The 24,288-nt window shown below is 49.4% G+C and overlaps 2 protein-coding genes across 16 annotated transcripts in view; both read right to left on the bottom strand.

Moving 5' to 3' along the window:
- Positions 1-24,288, bottom strand: part of uroc1 (urocanate hydratase 1) — a 135,332-nt gene that overhangs the window by 44,106 nt on the left and 66,938 nt on the right. The gene's annotated exons all lie outside the window — the stretch shown is intronic.
- si:dkey-156n14.3 (zinc finger protein ZXDC) lies at positions 55-23,903 on the bottom strand. Its single transcript, XM_052017445.1, has 10 exons — positions 22,629-23,903; positions 16,285-16,437; positions 15,242-15,320; positions 14,047-14,177; positions 10,903-11,073; positions 9,431-10,092; positions 6,947-7,031; positions 6,519-6,688; positions 3,943-4,044; positions 55-2,104 (listed from the first exon to the last, which is right to left on the bottom strand). Exons 1-10 carry the CDS (start codon positions 23,854-23,856, stop codon positions 2,021-2,023), a joined length of 2,865 nt encoding a protein of 954 aa, XP_051873405.1. The 5' UTR covers positions 23,857-23,903; the 3' UTR covers positions 55-2,020.

Below are 24,288 nucleotides of genomic sequence, written 5' to 3' on the forward strand. Positions count from 1 at the left end.
AAAAATCAAAGAGCAAACAAAAAAAAAACAGAATCAGGTTTATTATCTCTGACATATGACGTGAAACTTGTGGTTTTGCGGCCGCAGTACAGACCGAGGCAAACCTGCAGATCCTGGAAATCTGAAAAAAACAGTAAATGCTGGAGATACTCAGGTCAGGCAGCATCTGTGGGGAGAGAGACCGTTAATGTTTCTAGTTGATGATCTTTCAATAGAAGTGATACAGTGAGAAACCAAGGTGTGTGTTAAGTTACAGAGGGGGGGGAGGAGTGGAGAGAAGAGGAAACATCAGTGATGGGGTGCAGACATTGTCCAGGCGACACTACCCTTGCAGGTTCCATCCGACAGTGGTTGGCATCCAACTGGGGCCATCCAACGATCAAAAGCACACGTCACCTGGACAATCGGGTCTCCACAATCTCAGGCACTCCCAATGTTCTCTCCTCCTGTTCCTCACTGCTTAAAACACACTTGTTTGTCATTTTCCCAGTTCTCCTATCTCCATGGATGCTGCCTGACCTGCTGAGTATCTCAAGAGTTTGAAAGTTTCATCACTTACTGGAACCAACTTTTCACGTTGAAGTTTTTGAGATGAAAATTGAATTCAAATTCTTAAATTTTACATGTTAATAATTGGAGACACATGCTAAAATTCCATTTTTTTAAAAATACAAATCTGCTGCCGAACAGGAGCTTGGGTCATAATGCTTTAACCCTTAACAGAGGAAACAAATTGAAATTTCAAAATTGTAAGTGGTAACCAGACTGTTAAAAAGGTTTCAGCACGTGAATTGTCAGTGCAGGAATCAGACATCGATAAAAGCCACGTGTACCTCCCTGCTCCCCTCAACCCAACAGTTTAGGTGCAAAAATTAAAAGTTGTCAGAGGCAATTTCTGTTCTTGCTGAGATTTAATGTTCAGTGAACATACAACGCACACGCTCCCCACCATCTGTAATTTGGAGGTTAGTCAACGTGCACATTCACCCTTCACTGTCCACTCAAAATCCTCCCCAGTCAACAAATATTCCTTAGAAATGTACAAAATAAATAAATAGACATTACTATACAATATAAAATTTTAAAAATATACATATTTAAACTTAAAGGTTTGCAGTGACTGAGCCATCACCCCCAAGGAGAAACGACATTGATGATTCCAAATCGTGCTCCTCACCCCAAGTGGCCAGCCGTGCTGTATCACACAGAGGCCACACAGGGATGCATTCCTGGTCTCCAGAGATCGAAGGAAACAGACCTACAGTTGTTCAAAACCTCTTGCTCACTCCTTTTCTAGAACAGACTCAGAAGGACTGAATAGATCCACTTCTGAGGATTTTGTAATCTGCGGACGATTAAATCATTCACAGATCTGACAGCAGAAATCAGACTCAGTCCAGAAAGACTTGCTGTAATATGACATCCACTCTCAGTTCCCCTTGGACAACCTCCTTTAAGGCAGATGTAAAGGATACGTCTAAAGTCTGATGCTCAGTGCCCAACCAGAGATACTTTGAGTCACGCAGGTATAATTGTTTAAAACTTGGTCGTGTTTGGGAAAAGGTGAGAAGCCAAATGTAGGTGAAAGGCAGCAATGATTTGCAGCTCTCGGGCACGCTCTCTCAGAGCAACAGATTGCACGGCCCTCGTATGAAGCTTCACACTGCTGCCACTTCCCTAGAGGTGTCACCCTGGAGTCACCGATCCAACTGCAGTCTTTTGGCTCTCCGGTAGCAGCAGCAGTTATTCCTGTCCCCAGTGCAGGGACCCAAAGTCCTCGGTTCACAGTTCGGCTCTCCTGCTCAGATCGTGGGGCAGAATCGAGGCCTGTTATCTCACGAGCATTCACACTTTTCAGTCAAACCCTCTGCACCTGACTTATTGATTCCCGACTCCAGGGCCACACTGCCAGTTCCAGATCCACAGTTCGAACCACTGGCTCCCGTGCCAGATCCCATCCCAGAAAAAGTGCATGTTTGATCAGCAGGCACTGAATCCGCTGCAGGTCTCTCCAGCTTTGCTACTCCAAGTCCTGGAGGTTTATTGTGCTCCCTGTAAACTGGGAATTGCTGGAGCTGTCATCTTCAGCTGATGGGTTAGGCTCCTGTGGAGACGAAAGTCACGAGTTACTTGCACACGGCAGCAGCAGTGAACTACCTCCCACACTATCCATGTGCCCACCCCATCGTGCACCCTTTGCCCACCTGTGACAGAGGCTCCAGGACCTGTGGTGGCTCATCAGAAGCCCAGATGTGGAGTGGAAGCAGGCGCTGCCTGACCCCGATAGATGGCCAATGACAGATAGGCACCACCTCCATGACCAATGGCACTTTTGAAACTTATACTTAAGCTTTTACTAAAAGTTCTGATACAACAATGGTCAAAGATCATTTCAAAGGGTAATCACGAGTCAGCTACATGGTTTATCAAACACCAGAGGGGGTAGGTTTAAGGTGAGAGGGGGGAAGTTTAAAGGAGACATGGGAGGCAAGTGTTTTTGTTTCCTGCAGAGCGGTGGGTGCCTGGAACGGGCTGCCAGGGGAGGTGGTGGAGGCAGATGCCACAGGGGCATTTAGACCAGTACGTGAACAGGCACAGAACAGAGGGATATGGACCATGTGGAGGCAGATAGGCTTGGTTTAGATTAGCATCATGGTTAGCACAGACATGGTGGGCTGAAGGGCCTGTTCCTGTGCTGTACTATTCCATGCTCTCTTGGACTGGACTCTCACATTGCGTAGGATGAAGTTCGGCAGCTTTCATTCACTGGGAACTTTGGTTGGCTTCCTCACACCAGGGTCACTTTTACCAAAACCAATGTATTTTTTTATTTATTACTTTTCTTTAACAAATAGAAATTAAATTCTCAACTTGCCACAGTGGGACCTAAGCTCATACTCTCTGGATTACCAGAGCAGTAACTCGAGTACTGTATTGCACTGGGGATCCCAAACCATGTTTATTCTTTGATATATAAAACAATGCTCTGGAAATGCTCAGCGAATCGGGCAGTATCTGTGGAGAGAGAACCAGTTATACTTTCAACTACTGATCCCTCATCAGAATACTTCAGGTTGATGATCGTTCATGTCCTGACAGGGGGTCTTCAACCTGAAACATTAACTCTCTCTCTCTCCACAGACGCTGCCTGACCTGCTGAGTGTTTCCAGCATTTTTCCATTTTTATTTGATTTCCAGCACCTGCAGTCTTTTCATTTTTCAGTATTTGTTCTCTCTCTCTGGAACCATTTACCAGTTTGGCACAACACGGTGGGCCAGGGGGTCTGTTCCTGTGCTGTACTGTTCTATGTTCCAAGGTGCTCCTTTGTTTTGGCCTCTGGTCAGGAGAGCCACTTCAGGGGAATGAACGGACATGGGAAACAAAGGTTTTGGGTCATTGAACCACCTTTAATAATCACAACACAAAAGGAGACCATTTGGCCTATCGCGCCTGTGCCAGGGAAATCTCTCCCTTGGCTTCATTCGCCTGCTCTTAGCACGGATCCTGAGAACATCTCCCTATCCATATTTAACCAGATCCCTTCTGAGTGCTCCAATCGAACATTTTCAAACAGCAGGTTCCAACACGATTCACTGTGAAACACATTTCCCCTCTCTTCTCCTGCAGGTCCTTTGCCAGTGTACCTCAGGCTACCATTGCAAACCATTTCTCAAAACCTCACATTTTGAACACCTCAATAGAACTCCGCGTTGATCTTCCCTTAGCCAAGGAGAACCCAAAGGTACATTATAAAGTAAAAACACTAAATTCTGGAAATAACCAGGTCATTGAGCTGAAACGTTAACTGGTTCTCTCCACAGGTTATCCCTAACCTGCCGAGTATTTAGGATTAAGGTTCTCTATTTTCTCCCGAGGGTCAGGGATCTGTGGAAGCACAGCGGTGTCTCGCTTTGCTAGAGTCGGGTCTCGGAGGCTGGTACCTGCAGGATGTTGACAGGAAGGTCGACGGTCAGCTGTGTGTGAGAGGTTGAAGTCTGTGCAGTGAGTTGGAAGGCCAAATCCCCGTCTCCAGTCGGATCGTCCTGAAAGAGAAAGGGTTCCATCAAGTAAACCAGAGAGCAACAGATGGGCCTTCACACCACCAACTGGGTCCAAAAGTCCACAACCATACACGATTATTGATAGAAGAATTTAAAGAACAACTCACTCGCAGCTCACAGGGGAAGAAAAGCTGAGAGCAACTCGACAAGGTGCCCCCAGTCTATGCCCTTACCCCCACACACTGCTGAATGCCTCCATTACCAGCACACGTCAACATGGAGATTAGGCGAGGAGACAACTCAGTTCCGCACACTCCGCTGTTTATGGCTGATCCAATCACACCCTCAGCTTTATATCCCATCTACCCCCGTTAACCTCTCACCCCCTTCATGTATCTAACTCTTCCTTAAAAATATTCAAAGATTCTGCCTCCATCACCTTTTGAGAAATTCCAAAGATGCAAACCCTCAAAAAAATTTCACTTCATTTGTCTTAAATGGGTAACCCTTTATTTTTAAAGTGACACTTGGTTCTAGATTCTCCCACAAGAGGAAACGTTCACCCTGTTGACCCCTCCTGATTTTGTTTCAGCCAAGCTCCCTCTCAGTACCACAGCAGACACAACCCAGCCTGGTCAACATTTCTTCTTAAGGCAACCTGCCCATTCCAGGTATCAGTCCAGTAAACACTCCCTGAACTGTTTCCAACACATCAACGTCCACTCTTAAATAAGGAGACCAATACTGTCTCACCAAGTCTCACTAATACCCCATAGAACTGAGACATAATCTCCCAATGCCTGTATTCAATTCCCCAACAATAATATTCTGTTATCTTTCCTGATTACCTGCTGTTCCTCATACCACCCTTTTGTGAATCATGCACGAGACCCCCAGATCCCTCTGCATCTCAGAACTCTGCAATCACTCATCATTTTGATAATATGCTTCATTTTTTCCTACAGAGGGGGACAATTTCACACTTTTCCACAATAAATTCCATTTGCCAGAACCTTGCCCACTCACCTACACCCCTTCATCACCTCCTTGCACTGTGGGCAATTTCTGGAAGCTCTGGAATTGCTCTATTCTGAGCAGCTTTGGGCCCCGTATCTAAGGAAGGATGTGCTGGCCCTGGAGAGGATCCAGAGGAGGTTCACTAGAATGATCCCAGGAATAAAGGCTTAACATACAAGCAGTTTTTGAGGTCTCTGGGCCTGTACTCGATGGAGTTCATAATAATAAAGGGGGATCACATTGAAACCTCCTGGAGACTGAAAGGCCTGGATAGAGTGGACACAAGAGAGGATGTTTCCGTCAGTGGGAGAGTCTCGGATCCAAGGGCACAGCCTCAGAATAAAGGGACGTCCCTTTACAGCTGAGATGAAGAGGAATTTCTTCAGCCAGAGGGTGGTGAATCTGTGGAATTCATTGCCACAGACAGCTGTGGAGGCCAAGTCAGTGGGTGTATTTAAGGCAGAGATTGATAGGTTCATAGAACATTACAGCACAGTACAGGCCCTTCGGCCCACAATGTTGTGCCGACATTTTATCCTGCTCTAAGATCTATCTAACCCTTCCCTCCCACATAGCCCCCCATTTCTCTATCATTCATGTGTCTATCTAAGAGCCTTTTCAATGTCCCTAATGTATCTGCCCCCACGACCTCTGCCGGCAGTGCGTTCCATGCACCCACCACTCTCTGTGTAAAAAAAACTTACCCCTGACATCCCCCTTATACCTTCCTCCAATCACCTTAAAATTATGTCCCCGTGTTAGCCATTTTCACCCTGGGAAAAAGTCTCTGACTGTCCACTCGATCTATGCCTCTTATCATCTTGTACACCTCTATCAAGTCACCTCTCATCCTCCTCTCCAAAGAGAAAAGCCCTAGCTCACTCAACCTATCCACATAAGACATGCTCTCCAATCCAAGCAGCATCCTGGTAAATCTCCTCTGCACCCTCTCTAAAGCTTCCACATCCTTACTATAATGAGGTGGCCAGAACTGAACACAATACTCCAAGTGTGGTCTAACCAGTGTTCTATAGAGCTGCAACATCACCTCGCAGCTCTTGAACTCAATACCCTAATGAAGGCCAACACTCCATACGCCTTCTTAACAACCCTATCGACCTGCGCGGCAACCTTGAGGGATCCATGGACGTGGACCCCAAGATCCCCGTTCCTCCACACTGCAAAGAGTCCTGCCATTAACCTTGTATTCTGCCTTCAAATTTGTAAGGGGTTAAATTGGTAAGGGGGTTAAGGGTTATGGGGAGGAGGAGGGAAAATAGGGTTGAAAAAAAAATATCAGCCATGATTGAATGGCAGAGCAAAGGATGGGCCGAATTCTGCTCCTATATCTTACGTCACAAGACAACCGAGGAATCCACAATTCGCTCCCCATGGGACAGGGTGCAGCACAGGGAGGGAGGGGGCGAGGTTGCCATTTGAAATGCTCATGTCTAAGATTGGTTGGGTCAGAGGCTGAAGGAACAGGCAGACGAGCCTACCTGCAGCAACTGGGGCTGGACATAGTGAGCCCCTGTGGTCGGGTCACGGATGCTCAGGGCACTGGGAGGCATCATGATGTTCCCAAACCGGGTGGTCTGGCCCACAGCAGCTGATGTCGTGGCCTGTCCTCTGCTGGATTTCTTTCTTTGGTTGGCACAGCTGGAACTCTCTGAGGCAGGGGAAGGAAATAACCAGTTAGTGGCGAGGGAGCAGAGACGGGGAAACAGCGGGTGGAGGGAGAGACGGAGGCTGTGGGCGCAACAGTTAACGGGCGGAGCGTCTAGTGTTAAGAACAAGAGGGTATCCATGACAACGGGTGCTGAGACTGGGAAACAACAAGCAAAAAGAGAATGTAAAATGATTGCAGCTGGAACCAGAGATAATAATCAGCTGAACCCATGCAACCTGCTCTCAAACAAACCCTTACCTGAGGTGCCCCCCACTCCTTTCTGTTTCCTCTTCTTAGCAAGCTGAATGGCCCGGTAGTCAGTCCTCGCTGATCCCCCGCTCTCCTAAACACCATTTCATTGGTTAGTGACAGTTTGCGACAAGAGGCCAGAATTCATACAGAGTAACGGCTCTCGATGTTACAGTCCCATAACTTCAGTCTTGTCTGTTGCCATAGTTATTCAACACGGCCCACTTCACCAGCCACCCATCTACACCAACCCTACACTGATCCCATTTTATTCTCCCCACATTCCCATCAACTCCTCCCAGATTCTACCCCCCCACCTACACACTAGGGACAACTTACAGCGGCCAATTAACCCACCAACCTGCACGTCTTTGGAATGATGGGAAGATAACGGAGTGGTAGCAGATGGAATTTACTCCAGACAAGTGTGAGGTAATGCATTTTGGGACTTCAAATACTAACAGGGTGTGCAGAGTAAATGGCAGTGACCTCAGGAGAGTTGATGTACAGAGGGACCTTGGTTTCCTGGAAGTGGGCACACAGGTGAATAGAGTAGTGAAAAAGGCATTTGGTAGGCTCATCTTCATAGGCCGAGGCTTGGCTCATCTTCATAGGCCGAGGCTTGAAGTGCAAGAGTTGGGACGTTACGTTACAGATGTGTAAGTCATCGGTTAGACCCGCACTTGGAGTATTGTGCACGGTTCTGGTCACCACACTACAGGAAGTGCAGAAGCGATACTCCAGGATGCTGCCTGGAAGGGAGAGCTGTAGACACAAGGAAAGGTTGGATAGGCTGGGTTTATTCTCCCTGGAGTGTAGAAGGATGAGGGGTGACCTTATCAAGATTTACAAAATTATGAGGGGCACAGAAAGGGTAGATAGTCAGTCTCTCCTGTGGTGTGGAGTCTAAAACTAGAAGGCACAGGTTTAAGGAGAGCGGGAAGAAATTTGAAGGAGATTTGAGGGGTGTTTTTCCACACAGGGTAGTGGGTATATGGAATGAGGTGCCAGAGGAGGTAGTGGTGGCACATACAGTTACAGCATTTAAGAGGCAACTGGATAGAGATATGGCTCAATGTGGGCAAATGGGATTTGCTTGGATAGGCATCATGGTCTAAGTGGACGAGTTGGGCCTGTTTCTATACTGCACAGCTTTGTAACACCCGGGGGAAGCCCACATAGTCACAGGGAGAACGTGCAAACTCCACCCAGACAGCAGCAGAGGTCAGGATTGAACCCAGGTCGCTGAAACTGAGGCAGCAGTTCAACTGTCTGCACAACTGTGTCATAGCAAGGAGCACGACCCAAGCTGAGGGGGGGCTGCTTTGTCCCAACGTGGCAGTTCCGAACATTGTTACCTCAAGCACCGACAGGTGGGGAGGGTGCTAATCAATTGGACAAGTGTAAAACCAGGCGGTGTGTGTCCAGAAGCCAACACTGCCAAAACAGAAACGAGGGACATCCCACACAGCTCATTGTACAGTTAGCTTTACAATCCTAGGTTTCGTCACAATTCAGTCAATTATTTCAACAACAGAAATCAATAAGGATTTTTTGACCAGCATTTACTGCCACACAGAAAAAACCACAGTACCACGGTCATGGGCTACTTGCCTCATTGGGTCTTTGCAGGAGTTCCCCAGTTAGTCCCCATTTATCCATGTGTACTTGTATCTCCTTCAGAACGACACACTTCCCTGTCCCATTACCCTCTCACCCAGCACCCCGTTATCTCTCCCTCCTTTCCATCCCAACACTGCCCCTTTAGTTCTCTCTCCCAGCTTTCTCTGCATCATAAAACGTGTTTAATCTGTAATCCTGCTGAAAGATTGTTCCCCCAAGTGCTCTCTTTCTCTACAGATGGTGCCTGACCTGACTATTCTCAGCATTTCATTTTTATTCCAAACCTCCAGCACCTTCAATCTTTTATAGTCCCACTCCCTTGCACCTCCTCCCTTCCCAGTACTTAATCCCTTTGGAAACTTTATTGAATCTGCTTCCTTACAGGCAGTGTGTCCCAGATCGCACCTTGCCTTGTCTACGGGTTACTGACAAGGTGGCAGCTTATTCACCTGCTAAACCCTTGAACCTTAACATTTCTGAAACAAGAAGTCAGCACTGCAGGAAACTTCACACCACAGAGACACACTGTTCACCACAAGAATCTTCTCCCAACCCATCAATATAACCAAGCAATGCAAATCTATAGTAACACAGTCTGCTGGAGGAACTCAGCAGGTCGAGCAGCATTTGTGGGCAAAAGGAACTGTCAATGTTTCGGGTCAAAACCCTTGGTCACGGTTGCCCCTCTCGTTTAGACTGGCTATCTCCCTTCTCTACTCTTAGCAGGGTCCTGACCTGAAACATCGACAATTTCCTACTTCCCCCCACATGCTGCTCAACCCGCTGAGTTCCTCCAGCAGATTTTCTTGCTCCAGATCCCAGCGTTTGCAGTCTCATGTCTCTGTGAATCTACAGCTCCTGGGTACCTACCAGAAAGGAGCACCCTGACACCATGTTCAGCTCCAGCTCCTTCTGCGCACTGAAGGTGCTGGTCGGGGTGTTTAAGTTGGAGAAGACGTATTGGGTGACCACCTTGTTCCCCTCCTGCTGACTCATCACATCAGACACACTCAGCATGTGGCACTCCACTTTAGTTGGGGTCAGCAGCTCAGGGACGTGGTTGCTCCCCAGGCTATTGGAGGGGCTCAGGGCTCCACTCGATGACAACCCCTGCAGCTCCTGGCAGCCGCCCGTGCCCCGCATCGACAGGGCTCCCAGTGCCTCCGCGTTGACGGCCTGCACGCCCTCCAGATTCAAAGTGCTTTGCTGCAGGAGGCTGGCAGAGAGCCCCAGGGTGGTGTCCATGGTATGTGATATGTCTGGCGTGGCCACAATGAGGGGGTCAGTGCCCTGCGCCATGGCGTTGTTGTTGACGGAGACGTTGCCACCCAGGGTGGATCCCACAGAGGCGGCGTCAATCGTCAGGATTCCTGAGCTGACCAGCGACATGTCGGGGGAGATGCTGACCGGAGTGACGGGCACGGCGGTGAAGAGTGAGGCGATGTCCACATTGCTGAGGTCACTCTGGCTTGGACTGGTCAGCTCACTGCTCGGGGTCAGGGAGCCGGTCAACTCCAACTGCGAAAACAGATCTGAAACAGAATTCCCCGCCTGTCAGTCAATCTGTCAGAGCAACGCAGCCTAGAATCACCACACTGAGTACGTTCGGCCCATCATCCCCGTGCCAGCTCCTTCAAAGAGCTGATTAGTGCGGGAGCAATCAAAAGTTGGGAAATCCAAGGGGCCAGAGTTTTAGGGGTGTGGGTATCGCACAGGACAGGAAGCTGGAGGGGTTTAGAGACAGAGAGGAGGAAATAGGGAGACACTTTAATGCAAGGATATGCCAGTGTCAGAGAAATACAGCACAGAAACAGGCCCTTCGGCCCACCAAGTCCGTACTGGTCATCAAGCACCAATTTATACCAATCTGACATCAATCCCTTTGTTTTACGCACTCCACATTTTTGTCAACTGCCCCCAGATTGTACCACTTATAATCACGCTAGTGGCAATTTACAGCGGCCAATTATCCCACCGACCTGCATGGGATGTGGGAAGGAACCAGAGCAGCCGGGGGAAACCCACAGGGTCACAGAATATATAACCTCCGTCCCAGACAGCATCCGGGGTCAGGATCGAACCCAGGTCACTGGAGCTGTGAGGTAGCAGCTCTACTGGCGGAGATGTGAATGGAAAGCTAACACAGAATGGCTGACCTGGACAATACCACTGCCTGGCGGCGTGAGCGAGGGTGCTGTACGCAGAGCTCTGCGGCTCTCCAGTTTAGTGCCAGGATACTCGGTGGGTTGGTGCCGGGCATAGTCCCTGGGAAACCTCACTGGTCAACAGGCAGTGCCACCAACTGCTAGTGCAGCTTGGGGAGTGAAGCTGACCGACCGTACCAGGGCTGATGTTGTGCTGCTTCATCATGTGAGCCTTGATGCTGTTCTTGGAGTTGAAGAGCTTGCTGCAGTTGGAAAGGGGGCAGCGGGTTTTCACCTTGTCCGCATCTTCCAGGTGCTTCTTGGAGTGGATGTACAGACTGCTGCGGGCCGAGAACCGGGCTTCACAACCTGAGCACACGTGGAACGCTCGCATTACCAAGGAGCACACTGCACCCCACACCCCCAGCTGGACAAAACTATCCCGAGTCTGTCACACAGAAACCATTCAGCCCCTCTCAACTGTGCTGAAACCGGCCTCTCCCCGTCTCCCCACTCATTCTCTCCCCAGTGGGGTTATCCAGAATCCTCCCAAATGTACTGGGTCACACACCACGGAAACAGGCCCTTCGGCCCAACCGGTCCATGCTGACCAAGATTCCCATCTAAGCCAGTCCCATTTGCCCGTGTTTGGCCCAGATTCCTCTAAACCTTTCCCATCCATGGACCTGTCCAAGTACTTTTAAATGTTGTCAATGTACCTGCCTCACCCACTTCCTCTGGAAGCTCGTTCCGTATGCTCACCACCCTCTGGGTGAAAAAGTTGCCCCTCAGGTTCCTATTAAATCTCCCCTCCTTTAACCTGTGCCCTCCAGTTCTTGATTCCCTTTCCCTGGGAAAAAGACTGTTCACATTCACCTTATCTGTGCCTCTCATAATTTTATACACCTCTATAAGATCACCCCTCTCGAATGTGGCTTCTTTGACACATATGTTTTGGTCCTGTCCTCTTTTGGAAAAATATTGGGAAGATATTTTTAACATTATTTCAAATGTATTGAAGATTGATTTACAACCTCATCCTATCACTGCAATTTTTGGTTTACCAAGGATAGAATCTGGCCATCTATCTGCTTCCGCTAACCGTATGATTGCCTTTGTTACATTAATGGCCAAAAGATCCATTTTGCTTAAATGGAAGGATCCAATACCCCCTACTACTTTTCAATGGCTCTCTCAAACTACGTCATGTTTAAACTTGGAAAAAATTAGGAGTGGTACTGTTGATCCTTTGCTTAAATTTGAGGAAGTTTGGAGTCCATTTATTCAATATTTTCACATGATATAGATCCCCTTATAATAACCTTTCAGTTTAGAGGAACAGAGTTGACGACATAATATTGCTCGGTTTCTACTGAGAAATTTTAGTCCAGTTTTTTTTTTCTGTTCTTTTTTTGAATTTTTTTTCTTTAGCTTAGTTTGGTTTGATATATTGTTTATAATTTTTCTTATTGTTTTGGGGATTTTTTTTCTTTCTTTTATATTTTATAATGAATCTTTTTCTTTTATATTATATTCATTCACTAACAGATCGTTGGATCGACAGATTTTTTTAATACTTTGTTGTTCTTTATGACTATCCACGTCATGATTGTTCCCCTGATCTCTTTGTATTACATGTACAAACATTGATATATTCATCTGTATTAATTTGAAAACTAATAAAAAGATTGAAAAAGAAAAGAAAGATCATACCTCACTCTCCTACGCTCCAGTAAAAAAAATTCCCAACCTCTCTCCATAATTCATTCCCTCGAGTTCCAGCAACATTCTCGTAAATCTCCTCTGGATCCACTGTGTGCAGTCACCCTCATCTATGCCTCAGTGCCTTCATCTCAACCACTCCTCATGGGAGCAAGCTCTGCATTCTCCCAAGTCCCAGTGGATTTTGGTCACTCTCCCAGAGTTATGCACCCCTCAGCTCACTGGTAGACACATCTTTGCTACTCCTTTTGTAACTTAGAAGCCTCCAACAGATCACTCCTGTTCGAGAGAGGAGGCTCAGCCTGTTCGGACAGGTATAACCTCTCAGGCTCTATCTGTATCATGTGTGACTGGCTTGAATCCAAAATATTTGGGAAAGTGGAGAAAGGCGCAAGCATTACTGCTCCTTCAACATCTTGTGGAGGCATACGACCCATTAATGTGGGTAGAGTTAGGAACGGGATCCCAAAAACCTAAGATGGAAGACCTGTAATTACACAGCATTTAGCCTAGTGCCTTTATTTCACACACAGACTTACCTTGCACACAGAGTCACACAGCACAGAAACAGGCCCTTCGGCCCAACTCCTCCATGCCGACTGTGTTGCCCAGCGAGCTAGTCCCACCTGCCTGTGTTTGCCCCATAGCCCTCTACACCTCCCCTATCCATGGACTTATGTAGATGGCTTTTAAACGTTGCTTATGTGCCACCTCAACCACTATTTCTGGCAGCTCATTCCAAATACGCACCATCCCTTGCGTGAAGAAGCTGCCGCTGATGTCCCTTTTAAATCTCTCGCCTCTGATCTTAAACCTATGCCCTCGTTTTTAGCTCCCCCTCCCTGGTAAAAAGACTCTGTGCTTTCACCCTGTCTACCTAAAGCAGCACTGTAGGTGGCCTTTCAGCCCATCAGGTCCATACCAGCTCCCAGGAGTCCCATTCCCTCTCTCCATCTTTCACTGTACTTCTGCAGCCTATTCTCTCATGTCCATTAACTCCCCTTTGATCCTTTTTATACTGCCCGCCTACAATGGGGCAATTTACAGTGACCAATCAAGCTACCAACAAACCTTACGGATAAGGGAGAAAACCAGAGCACACGAGGGAATCCCACGCAGTCACTGAGAGAATGACCAAACTCTTACACAGACGGCAGAGGTCAGAACCGAATCCTAGTCCCTCGAGCTGTGAGACAGCAGCACTAACTAATGCCATTCATTCTGTGGCAGTTGGAAAAACGTCAGCCAGAAGGCTCAGACTGCAACAGGGATTCTGCACCAAAACGTGGGCTGACACACCTGCGTGGTGCCAGGGGAATGCTGCACAGTGTTTTGGACAAGACAATGAGTGGAGGCCCTGTCTGCTGAAGGATGAACATTGTGACACCATACAAGGAGCAGATGAGCTCTTCCTGGGTGTCCTGAGGCCACTGCAACCTAACGAATCAGTGTGAGAGCTTGCTGTGCACATGCTGCCTGCTGCATTTCCTGCATTACAACTTCAAAAGCACTTCATTAACTGCAAAGCTCTGGGTCATCTCGAGCTTGAGAAAGGTGTGATGGAAATTTCCTTTTAACTTTTAAGTTTGCCTTCACATCCGCAGCAGAGCTCAGACATACCTTCGACTGGACAAACAAAGGGCCTCGTGCCGAGATGGGTGATGCTGTGCCCTTTCAGGTGCTCTGCCCTGGTGAAGGATTTCCCACAGCCGTCCACAGGGCAGACAAACCTCCGGTCATCTTCATGGGTCCTGGAGAGAGAAAGGAACTTCAGAGCCAGGTGAAGCGAATGCCACGGGCGACTTTCCCCAAGTCAGTCATCCAGCGCGACCCACCAAGTCCACACCAACCATCACCCACCCAGTCACACTGATCCAATCCATTCTCCCTATATCCCCATCAACTCCCCCACATTCTACCCCTCACCCACACACTGGGGGAAACTTCCAGCGGCCAATTAACCCACCGACCTGCACGTCTTTTAGACGTGCGGGGAAGCCCGGAGCACTCGGGGGAAACCCACGCGGTCGCAGGGAGAGAACGTGCAAACTCCACACAGACAGCACCAGAGTGAGGTGAAGGGTGGACGTGAAGAACAGCTGCAGAGGAAAAAACATGGGAAATAAGAACGTAACTAGACATTTCCTTGTCGGCATTAGAAAAAGGTGATTCAGCCTCTCGAGATGGTCTGCTAGTCCATCAGATTAAGGTCGATGTGGATAACATTTTAAAAACCTGCAGACTGAAGAGAAAACTGAGCAGTGTCTGGAGATATGTTTCAAAATGGTGTGAATGAAATGGAGGGTTCCAACAAGAAACTGCAGCACTCTTGGCTGACAACGGCAGTAGCAGTCCTGAGGGAGTTCTGCATTGTCACAGAAGTCACCTCTCAGATGAGATGTCAAACCGAGGTCCACCTGCCCCACAGTAATGTTTCAAAGAAAGAATCTCATCCTGGGGCCAACACGTATCCCCGATCCAACATTGCTAGTTATTAAGTCTTTATCACTGATCTGCTTGTAGGTTCTCACTATACAAAGGAGACACGAGACTGCAGACACTGCAATCTGGAGCAAAAGACGAGCTCCTGGAGGAACACAGCGAGTCAGGTGGCATCTGTGGAGGGAAATGGACAGTCCAGTCCACCCAAAATACAAACTGTCCATCAACTGCTTGGCTTTTGCTCTTGCCACACACAAACAGGGTGCTGTGGTTCCCACATTAGAACAGTGACTCTACTGCATTATATTTGTCTCAGGAATTCCTGATGTAACTATATAAACCCTATGAAAACCAGCACGGGAGGGCTGTTTACCTTTTGTGCCGGAGTAATTTGGACATGCAGGTGAATGACCAGCCACAGCCATCGAAGTCGCAGATAAAGGGCCTCTCACCTGCACGGGAAAGATCATTCTTTTAGTAATCTGGGGCAACACATCTTCTGATTAAACTCAAATCTTACTGCTTTCCAACAAAGCCAGAGCATTACAGATCGTGTCGATGGGAGACAGCATGACACTTTTGAAGCATTCTCAAAGCACCGAAACTGGTAATATTTAGGAAGTGCAGTTGATTTGTTCCTTGTTGCCAATGGCACAGGACTGCAGGTTAACAGGAGCAGTCACAGGCAGAAGAACAAGACCTTCCAAAATGTTTTATGGAATACTAGGCTGAACAAATGCAGCTCCAACACTGAAGAGGCTCAACACCATCCCACAAAGAACTGCATTTAACTGGCACCACATCCACTAGCCTAGATGTTCATTCCCTTCGCAACCTGTGCACAACAGCTGCATTGTTTATAGTCTTCAAACTTCGCTGCAGTTACTCGTCCGGACTCTGGCAGCACTTTCCAAACCTACTAGCTCTGCCACTTGGGACAAGGGTAGCTGGCACCTGGGAACACCACAGCATGCAGGTTTCCCTCAGAGTCGCTCACTATCCTGACTGGGAATATATCCTTTTCCTTCACCATCGCTGGGTTTAAATCATGGAACTCACCCCCACCCCCCTCTCCCTCCAACAGCACTGTGCGAGTACCTTCACCAGAGGGACTACAACGGTTCATGAAGGCAGCTCACTCCGACATTCAAGGGCAGTAAGGAATGGCAATAAATGCTGGCCTTGCAAATAACCAATAAAAACAGCAAACTCTGAAAGTGCAGTCAGTGCCCACACAATTCCAGCACCTCGTTTCTGATACCAAGTGTTACTCTGATGGGAGTTGGTGACTCCATCGTAGCTGTCAATAACTGCAGCTGAACGGTTGCAAGTGTTCCCTATAATCAACAGTGACCCAGATCACGAGCTCTGGTGGTCAATGTTACTGAGACTGCCCCATTTGAGTTGGGACCGTACCTGTGTGGCTCCTGAGGTGAATCTTCAGGCGGCAGGCTTTGTCGTAGCGCTTGTCACAGCCTGGGAAAGAACAGGTGAAGTGCTCCTGATCCCGGAAGTGCGAGCGGTTGTGGGAGCCGAGTGCACTGATGGTAATGAACGTCTTCTCACAACCTGCAACGCAAAACCACAGTCATCGGTTTTCAAATACCCAACCACCTTGGCCATCTTTTTCCATCACCAATCCCCTCCACAGGTTTATATTTACAACACTGTGCATCAGGAACAGCAGTGAGCCCTCTGAACTACAGTAAAACTCCACACCTGTCTGTGGGGAGAGAGTCCCACCTGAACACTGCAGAATTTGCCGATGTCAGTCTCTCTCCTCCTTTAAAGATGCCCCTCAACTCCCTAACAGCTCTTGACAAGTTGTTCAGTCACGTTCTTGTGAAGCTTTAAGGAGCTTCTTAAAAACCTCTTTTCAAACCAACTGCATGGCTATCTTAGCAAAATGAAAATTCAAAACCGCAATTGCTGCAAACCTGAAATCAAACAAAAGATGCTGGACAAACCCACCAGGTCAGGTAGCATCTGTGGAGAAAGAAACAATGACGAGTCCCCAGACCCAGAATGTTAACTGTTTCTCTTTCCGTGGGTGCTGCCTGATCTGCTGTTTATCCCCCATCATTTTTTTCCTTCTAGCACTAATAGATCACGGTTTCAGTCCAATTCACACTCATCAGGTATAAAGACATTTCAAATGCGCCAGGCACTGTACAACTGCAGCTTTCCCAACTCAAAGCATCGGTGTGTCTTTGTGCAAGAGGTTTCCTCTTCTCCCCCAGGCATCTCCTTTCTCCCTAGTGTCTTATACCAGGTTCCTCCCAAACCCTGCTGTTCATCTTAACCACTCCCTGTGAGACTGAGCAGGACCTTTAATAAGCAGGGTCAAGTGGTCGCTACTAGATTTGTGACCCCTACATTTACCCTATCGAATTCTCTCATTATCATAAAAACTTAGGTCTTTTCTCAAAGCACAACAGCTCTGGCACATTCAACAGGCTCTTAGTTCTGGTAGTGCCTGTAAACCAAATCTTCACATCCTTCCTGCAGAGAGGTGCGAGCTGTACCCAATACTCGAAAACTGGTGATGTTTCTCATTTTATTCTAATACAGACAATGGGACAAAGTGCTCCTGCAAATGGCCAGAAGTGATTCAATGGACCAAATAGTCTCATTCTCTGAGATTCTGATTTTACTTGTGTAGCAAAACAAACATTCGGGACATTCAACCCAACTGCTCAGTGCTGCTGCTTCAACCCACACATCTCCTCCTCCCATCTCTCTCCTACTGTCAGAGCATCCTGCTAATCCCTCAAGTGTACCCAGCTCCACCTAACAGCAATCTGTTCGCCTCAGCCAAAGAGGACTTGCATTGTGCCAGCATCTTTCACAACCTCCAGACATCCAAAGCATTTCTCAGCCAATGAAGCACCTCTGCAGTGAACTCACACTTATAATAGTCAGCCGTACAGCACAGAAACAGGCCCTTCAGCCCACCATGTCTGTGCCAACCTTTTTGCCCATCTACACTAATCCTATTGGCCCACATTAGGACCGTATCCTTCTATGCTTTGCCTGTGTCTGTCTAAAGGTCTCTTAAATGTAGTGTCTGTATCTGACTCCGCCACCTCCTCTGGCAGCGAGTTCCAGATATCAACCCCTCTTCTGGGTAAAAAACTTACCCCTCAGATTCCCTTTAAAACTCGTTCCTCTCACCTTAAACCCATGCCCTCTTGGTTCTGATACCCCGACCATGGGAAGAGGATTCTGACTGTCGACCCTATGGATGCCCCTCAATCTTGTATCGAGTCGTCCTTCAGCCTCCTTTGCTCCAGGGAAAACAAACCCAGCCTAACCGGCCCCTCCCCATGACTGAAGTCCCTCAACCATGACCACAGGTGAACCTGCTCTGCACACTCTCCAGCACGACCACGCCCTCCCTGTAGTGTGGCGACCAGAACTGTGCACAATGCTCCAACTGCAGTCTCACCAACCATTTGTAAAGTTGCAACATTACCTTCCAACTTTTGTACTCATGTCCCAACCTGCGAAGGCACTTTCAGGGAACTATGGACTTGAACCCCAAAGTCCATGTATTCATCAACCTTCCTTAACACCCCACCATTTCTGTACAACTCCCAGTCCTATCTGACTTCCCAAAATGCACAAGATCACACTTGTCAGGATTAAACTCTCCAACCAACTTTCCGTCTGATCACACTTGTCAGGATTAAACTCTCCAACCAACTTTCCGTCTGATCAGTATCCTGCTGCAGCCTAGGACAACCTTTCTCACTATCCACAACACCAATTTTCATGTCATCTGCAAACTGAATTTGCTGAATTCACATCCAAGTCATTACCATATAATCACAAATAACTGGTCACACTTCCAATCAGACAAGCACCCCTCCACCACTACCCTCTGCCTCCTATCACCAAGCCAGTTTTGGATGCAACTAGGCAGCTCACCTTGAAATCCATGTGCCTTAACCTTCTGGACCAGCCTACCGTGCAAGACCTTGTCAAATGCCTTATAAAACTCCATAGACAGTATCTGCAAGTTGCTAAATTGGATACAAAATTGGTTTGGTCATAGAAGACAGAGGGTAGTAGTGGAGGGGTGTTTTTCTGACAGGAGGTCTATGCCCAGTGGTGTTCTACAAGGATCAGTGCTAGGATCTCTGCTGTTCGCAATATATACAATTGATCTGGATAAAATTGTATATGGTCTGAATACAAGTTTGCAGGCGATGTGAAAATTTGTGGAGCTGTGGAGAGTGAGGAAGGTTGTCAAAGGATACAGCAAGATATGGATCAGTTGGAAATTTGGGCAGAGAAATGGCAGGTGGGGTTTAATCCAGACAAGTGTGTGGTGTTACATTCTAGGAGGTCAAATGTAAGAGGACAGTAATACAGTGACTGGCAGGACCCTTAGGAGCACAGATGTACAGACGGATCTTGAGGTACAAGTCCATAGCTCCCTGAAAGTGGCAAAACAAACAGATAACATGGTTAAGAAGACACATGACATGCTTGCCTTCATCAGTTGGGGCATGGAGTATAAAGGCTGTGAAGTCATGTTGCAGCTGTATAAAACTTCGGTTAGACCACATTTGGAGTACTGTGTGCAGTTCTGGTTGTCCCATTACAGGAAGGATGTGGAGGTTTTGGAGAAGGTGCAGAAGAGGTTCACCAGGATGCTGTCTGGATTGTAGAGCATCAGCATGGGGAGGGATTGGACAAACTTGGGTTGTATTCTCTGAAGCATCAGAAGCTGAGGGGAGACCTGATAGAAGTTTATAAAATTATGAGAGGCAGACAGTCTTTTCCCAGGATGGAAACGTCAAATACTAGAAGGCATAGATTTAAAGTGAGAGAGGAAAAGTTTAAAGGAGATGCAAGTTTTCTTTTTTTGAAAACACAGAGTGGTGGGTGGTAGAAGCAGATACAATAGCAATGGCTGAGAGGCACTCAGGCAGACACCGGAACGGGTGAGGAATGGAGGGGTCCAGACCACATGCAGACAGATGGGATTAGTTAGACTGGCATGATGGTCAGTGTAAGCATGGTGGGCCGAATGGCCTGTTCCCATACAGTACTGTTCTACGTTCGATCTACTGCCCCGACTTCGTCAATCTTAGTCACCTCCTCAAAAAACTCAGTCAAATTAGTCAGACAGGAATTCCCTCGCACACAGCACTGCTGACTATTTCTGATCAGCCCATCTTTCCAAATGTACAATGACCCTACTCCATTAAGATTTTCTCCAATGATTTCCCAACCACTGACACAAGGCTCACCAGCCTGTAGTTATGTGGCTTATCTCTGCCGCCCTTCTTAAATAAAAGGAAGAACATCAGCTATTCCCGAGTCGTCTGTATTTCCCACGCCAGTCTAGCAGTACAAACAGTAATGGGACGGACACCGGACCCTGGCCTTCCTTTGTATCACTAGGGTGCTTGAAATAATTTGCTGATCAGAAGATCCTGAAGAAAGGTCATTGACCTGAAACATTAAACGATTCTCTCTCCACAGACGCTGCCTGACCTGCTGAGTATTTCAAGCAGTTTTTATTTCAGATTTCTAATGGCTTTTAGTGACGTTGGAAAGAGAGAAACAATGGCCAGGACACTGAGAACCTTCCTGCTCTTCTTTGAGGATAGTACCATGGATAATTTGCACCGACCTGTGAGGGCAGATGGACCTCGGTTTAGCATCACCTCAAACGAAGCAGCATTTCGAACCACGCAGCACTCCCTTGGCGCTGCCACCGAGTCCCAGTCTAGACTCTGGCGCAGGACTCAAACTGCAACCATCGGACTCAGCGGTGAAGCGTCGCCACCCAAACCACGGTTGCTCAATCGGGCTGTGGCCGTGAAAGGCACCATACAAATGCAAACCCTTGCAGCCAGAGGCCACTCGACCCTGTCCAACAATACTAGCCCTCTCCAATTGGCTTAAGCTATCCTATCTGTTATAAGACTATAAGACAAAGGTGCAGGTCAGCCATTCAGCCCATCAAGTCCACTCCGCCATTCTATCATCAGCTGATCCATTCTCCCATTTAGCCCCACTCCCCCACCTTCTCACCATAACCATAGAACAATACAGCACAATACAGGCCCTTCAGCCCACAATGTTGTGCTGAACACCAAACCACTCCTAAGACTATCTAACCCCTTCCCCCCCCCATATCTCTCTATCTTAAATTCCTCCATATGCTTAGCTAACAATCTCTTGAACTTGACCAACGTATCAGCCTCCACCACCACCCCAGGCAGCGCATTTCATGCACCAACCACACTCTGGGTGAAAAACCTCCCTCTGACATCTCCCTTGAACTTCCCACCCATTCCCTTAAAGCCATGGTGCTGGCTGTCCACTATCTATTCTTAATATTTTGTATACCTCTATCATGTCTCCTCTCATCCTCCTCTCCAAAGAGTAAAGCCCTAGCTCCTTTAGTCTCTCCTCATAATCCATACTCTCTAATCCAGGCAGCATCCTGGTAAATCTCCTCTGCACCCTTTCCAATGCCTCCACATCCTCCCTATAACCCTTGATGCCCTAGCTACTCAGATATCTATCAATCTCCGCCTTAAATACACCCAATGACTTTGCCTCCACAGCCACCTGTGGCATCAATTTCCACAGATTCACCACTCTCTGGCTAAAGAAATTTCTCAGTATCTCTGTCCTGGATGGGCACCCTTCAATCCTCTCGTACCAGACTCCCCAACCATGGGAAACAACTTTGTCACATCTACTCTGTCCAGGCCTTTTAAAATTCGAAATGTTTCTAATGAGGTCCCCCCTCATTCTTCTGAACTCCAAGGAGTACAGCCCAGAGCCGTCAAACGTTCCTCATATGTTAACCCTCTCATTCCTGGAATCATTCTAGTGAATCTCCTCTGAACCCTCTCCAACGAAGCACATCCTTTCTTAAATAAGGAGCCCAAAACTGCACACAGTACTCCAAGTGAGGTCTTACCAATGCATTATAGAGCCTCAACACCACATCACAGAATCATAGAACAAGTACAGCACAATACGGGCCCTTCAGCCCACAATGTTGTGCCGACCTTTAAACCTTGCCTAAGACTATCTAAGGCTTCCCTTAGATAGTCTTAGGCGAGGGGCATCCCTGCTCTTATATTCTATTCCTCTAGAAATGAATGCCAACGTTGCATTTGCCTTCTTCACCACCGACTCAGCCTGGAGGTTAACTTTTAGGATATCCTGCATGAATGTATCTCGCTGTCTTGGTGAAGCAGCCGGCATAATCAAAGACCCCACCCACCCGGGACATCCTCTCTTCTCTCCTCTTCCATCGGGTAGAAGATACAGGAGCCCGAGGGCACGTACCACCAGACTTAAGGACAGCTTCTACCCCACTGTGATAAGACTATTCAATGGTTCCCTTATACGATGAGATGGACTCTTGACCTCACGATCTACCTTGTGGTGACCTTGCACCTTATTGCACTGCACTTTCTCTGTAGCTGTGACACTTTACTCTACTGTTACTGTTTTTACCTGTACTACATCAATGCTCCCTGTACTAACTCAATGTAACTGCACTGTGTAATGAATTGACCTGCACGATCGGTTTGCAAGACAAGTTTTCCACTGCACCTCAGTACAAGTGACAATAATAAACCAACACGGACTCGCAAGTCCCTTCACATCTCTGAATTTTTGTTATTGCTTGACTAACAATGCTATGGTTATGCAGAGCCCGCTAAAAGGCTGGCTGCTCGGCCCCTCCACCCCTACTAGCCCACCCCACCGGGCCTCACCGGGGAAGTCGCACTTGAAGGGCCGCTGGGGTTCGAAGTGTGCCCGCCGGTGGCTGCTGAGCTTGAGGGCGGTGGCGAAGGGCTGCGAGCAGACGTCGCAGGCGAAGGCCAGCTCCTGGACGTGGGCCTTCATGTGGGCGCGGAGGTTGTAGACGGTGGTGAAGCGCTTGCCGCAGCGCTCGGCCTGGCAGCCGAAGGGCCGCAGCTTGCCGTGCGAGTGCAGGTGGCGCTTCAGCTTGTAGGCCGTGGTGAAGGCCCACTCGCAGCCGGCCACCGTGCAGCGGAAGGGCCGCGGGCTGTGCGACAGCAGGTGCAGCCGCAGCCGCTGCTTCTTGTCGAAGGCCTGGCGGCAGTTCTGCTCGGGGCAGTGGTGGAGGCCCGGACCCGGGCCCGGGCCCTCCGGCAGCTTCAGCAGCACGTCGCCGCCGTCGCTCAGCAGCAGCCCCGGCCCGGCGCCCGGCTCCAGGCCGTCGGGCGAGGCCGAGGCCTGGGTCTGGGCCTGCTGGTCGGCGGCAGGGGGAGGAGCCGGGCCCCCGGGCAAGGACAGGGCCGGGGCCGCGGGCTCTTCCTCCGGCTTGGCCGGGCCGCCGGCTGCCGCCTCGGGGGCGGCCAGGAGCAGCAGCCCGTCCTCCAGGCGCAGCAGCAGGTCGCGGCTGCTGAGGCCGAGGGTGGCGGCCAGGCCGCCGGGCGAGGCCGAGGCCGAGGGCCCGGGCAGGTTCTCGATGTTGCCCAGGACGGGGGGAGCGTCCAGCAGGAGGCCGGGGCCGGGGGGCGGCGGCGGAGGAACCGGCGGCGGCTCGGCCTCGGCGCCCTCCCCGGCCGGCGGACGGCCGGCGGGGCCTACCCGAGCCCGAGGCCTGTCGGGCCCGGCCGCCGCCGCCGCCGGCACCGAGCTCAGGTAGTAGACGGCGTCGGCCGCCGCGTCCGGCTCCAGGCGGGGCCCGCCGGGCGAGGCCTGGCGCCGCTCCTGCCCCTGCCCCGACGCCGGGCCCGGGTGCGCGGCCGTGGCCGCGGCCTCCGCCTCGGGCTCCAGGTTGAAGACGACGAAGATCTCGGGGTCGGCGGCCGGGCCTCGGAAATCGGGCGCCTCGTCCAGGAAGAGCGAATAACGGGCGGCCGGGCCGCCGGGCGGAGGGGGCTCGGCCCCCGGGGCCTCCTGCCGCTGCTCCAGCCCCAGCCCCAGGCCCAGGCCGAGGCCGAGGCCCAGGCCCAGCCCCTGCTGCTCCATCCCCGGTGTCCCCGCCACAGCCGCCGGCCGCCGCAAGACCCGGGCCGGAGCGCGGCGCAGGGGAGCGGAGCGGAGCGGAGCCGGAGCGCAGCGGGCGGCAGGTGGAAAACCCGGACCGGATTCCCCGTAGGGCCGGATTCCGTCCGGTGCGTGGGAGGCCATTCAGCCCGCCAAGGCGCCAGCGCTCAAGGCCATTCGGCCGCTCGCAGTGATTCATACCCATCTGGAAGGGCAAAACGAGGACCATTCATCCACTCCCCAACTTCTGGCACCAGAATCACACCCTCCCATCGGGCAGAAGATACAAAATTGGTATTGGTTTATTATTGTACAGTGAAAGCTTGTCTTACAAACTGATCGTACAGGTCAATTCATTACACAGTGTAGTTACATTGAGTTAGTACAGAGTGCATTGATGTAGTACAGGTAAAA

The sequence above is a fragment of the Pristis pectinata genome, chromosome 6, assembly GCF_009764475.1.
Source record: "Pristis pectinata isolate sPriPec2 chromosome 6, sPriPec2.1.pri, whole genome shotgun sequence".
Lineage (NCBI taxonomy): Eukaryota > Metazoa > Chordata > Chondrichthyes > Rhinopristiformes > Pristidae > Pristis > Pristis pectinata.

Bases quoted from the DNA above. Each gene is read 5' to 3' on its own strand.
- si:dkey-156n14.3 (XM_052017445.1), bottom strand. From the start codon at position 23,856: ATGGAGCAGCAGGGGCTGGGCCTGGGCCTCGGCCTCGGCCTGGGCCTG. The intron at 15,321-16,284 runs GTACGGTCCCAA...TTTCCCGTGCAG, and splicing joins TCACCTCAGGAGCCACACAG to GTGAGAGGCCCTTTATCTGC. The intron at 2,105-3,942 runs GTACCAGCCTCC...TCGTCTCCACAG, and splicing joins TTCCTGTCAACATCCTGCAG to GAGCCTAACCCATCAGCTGA.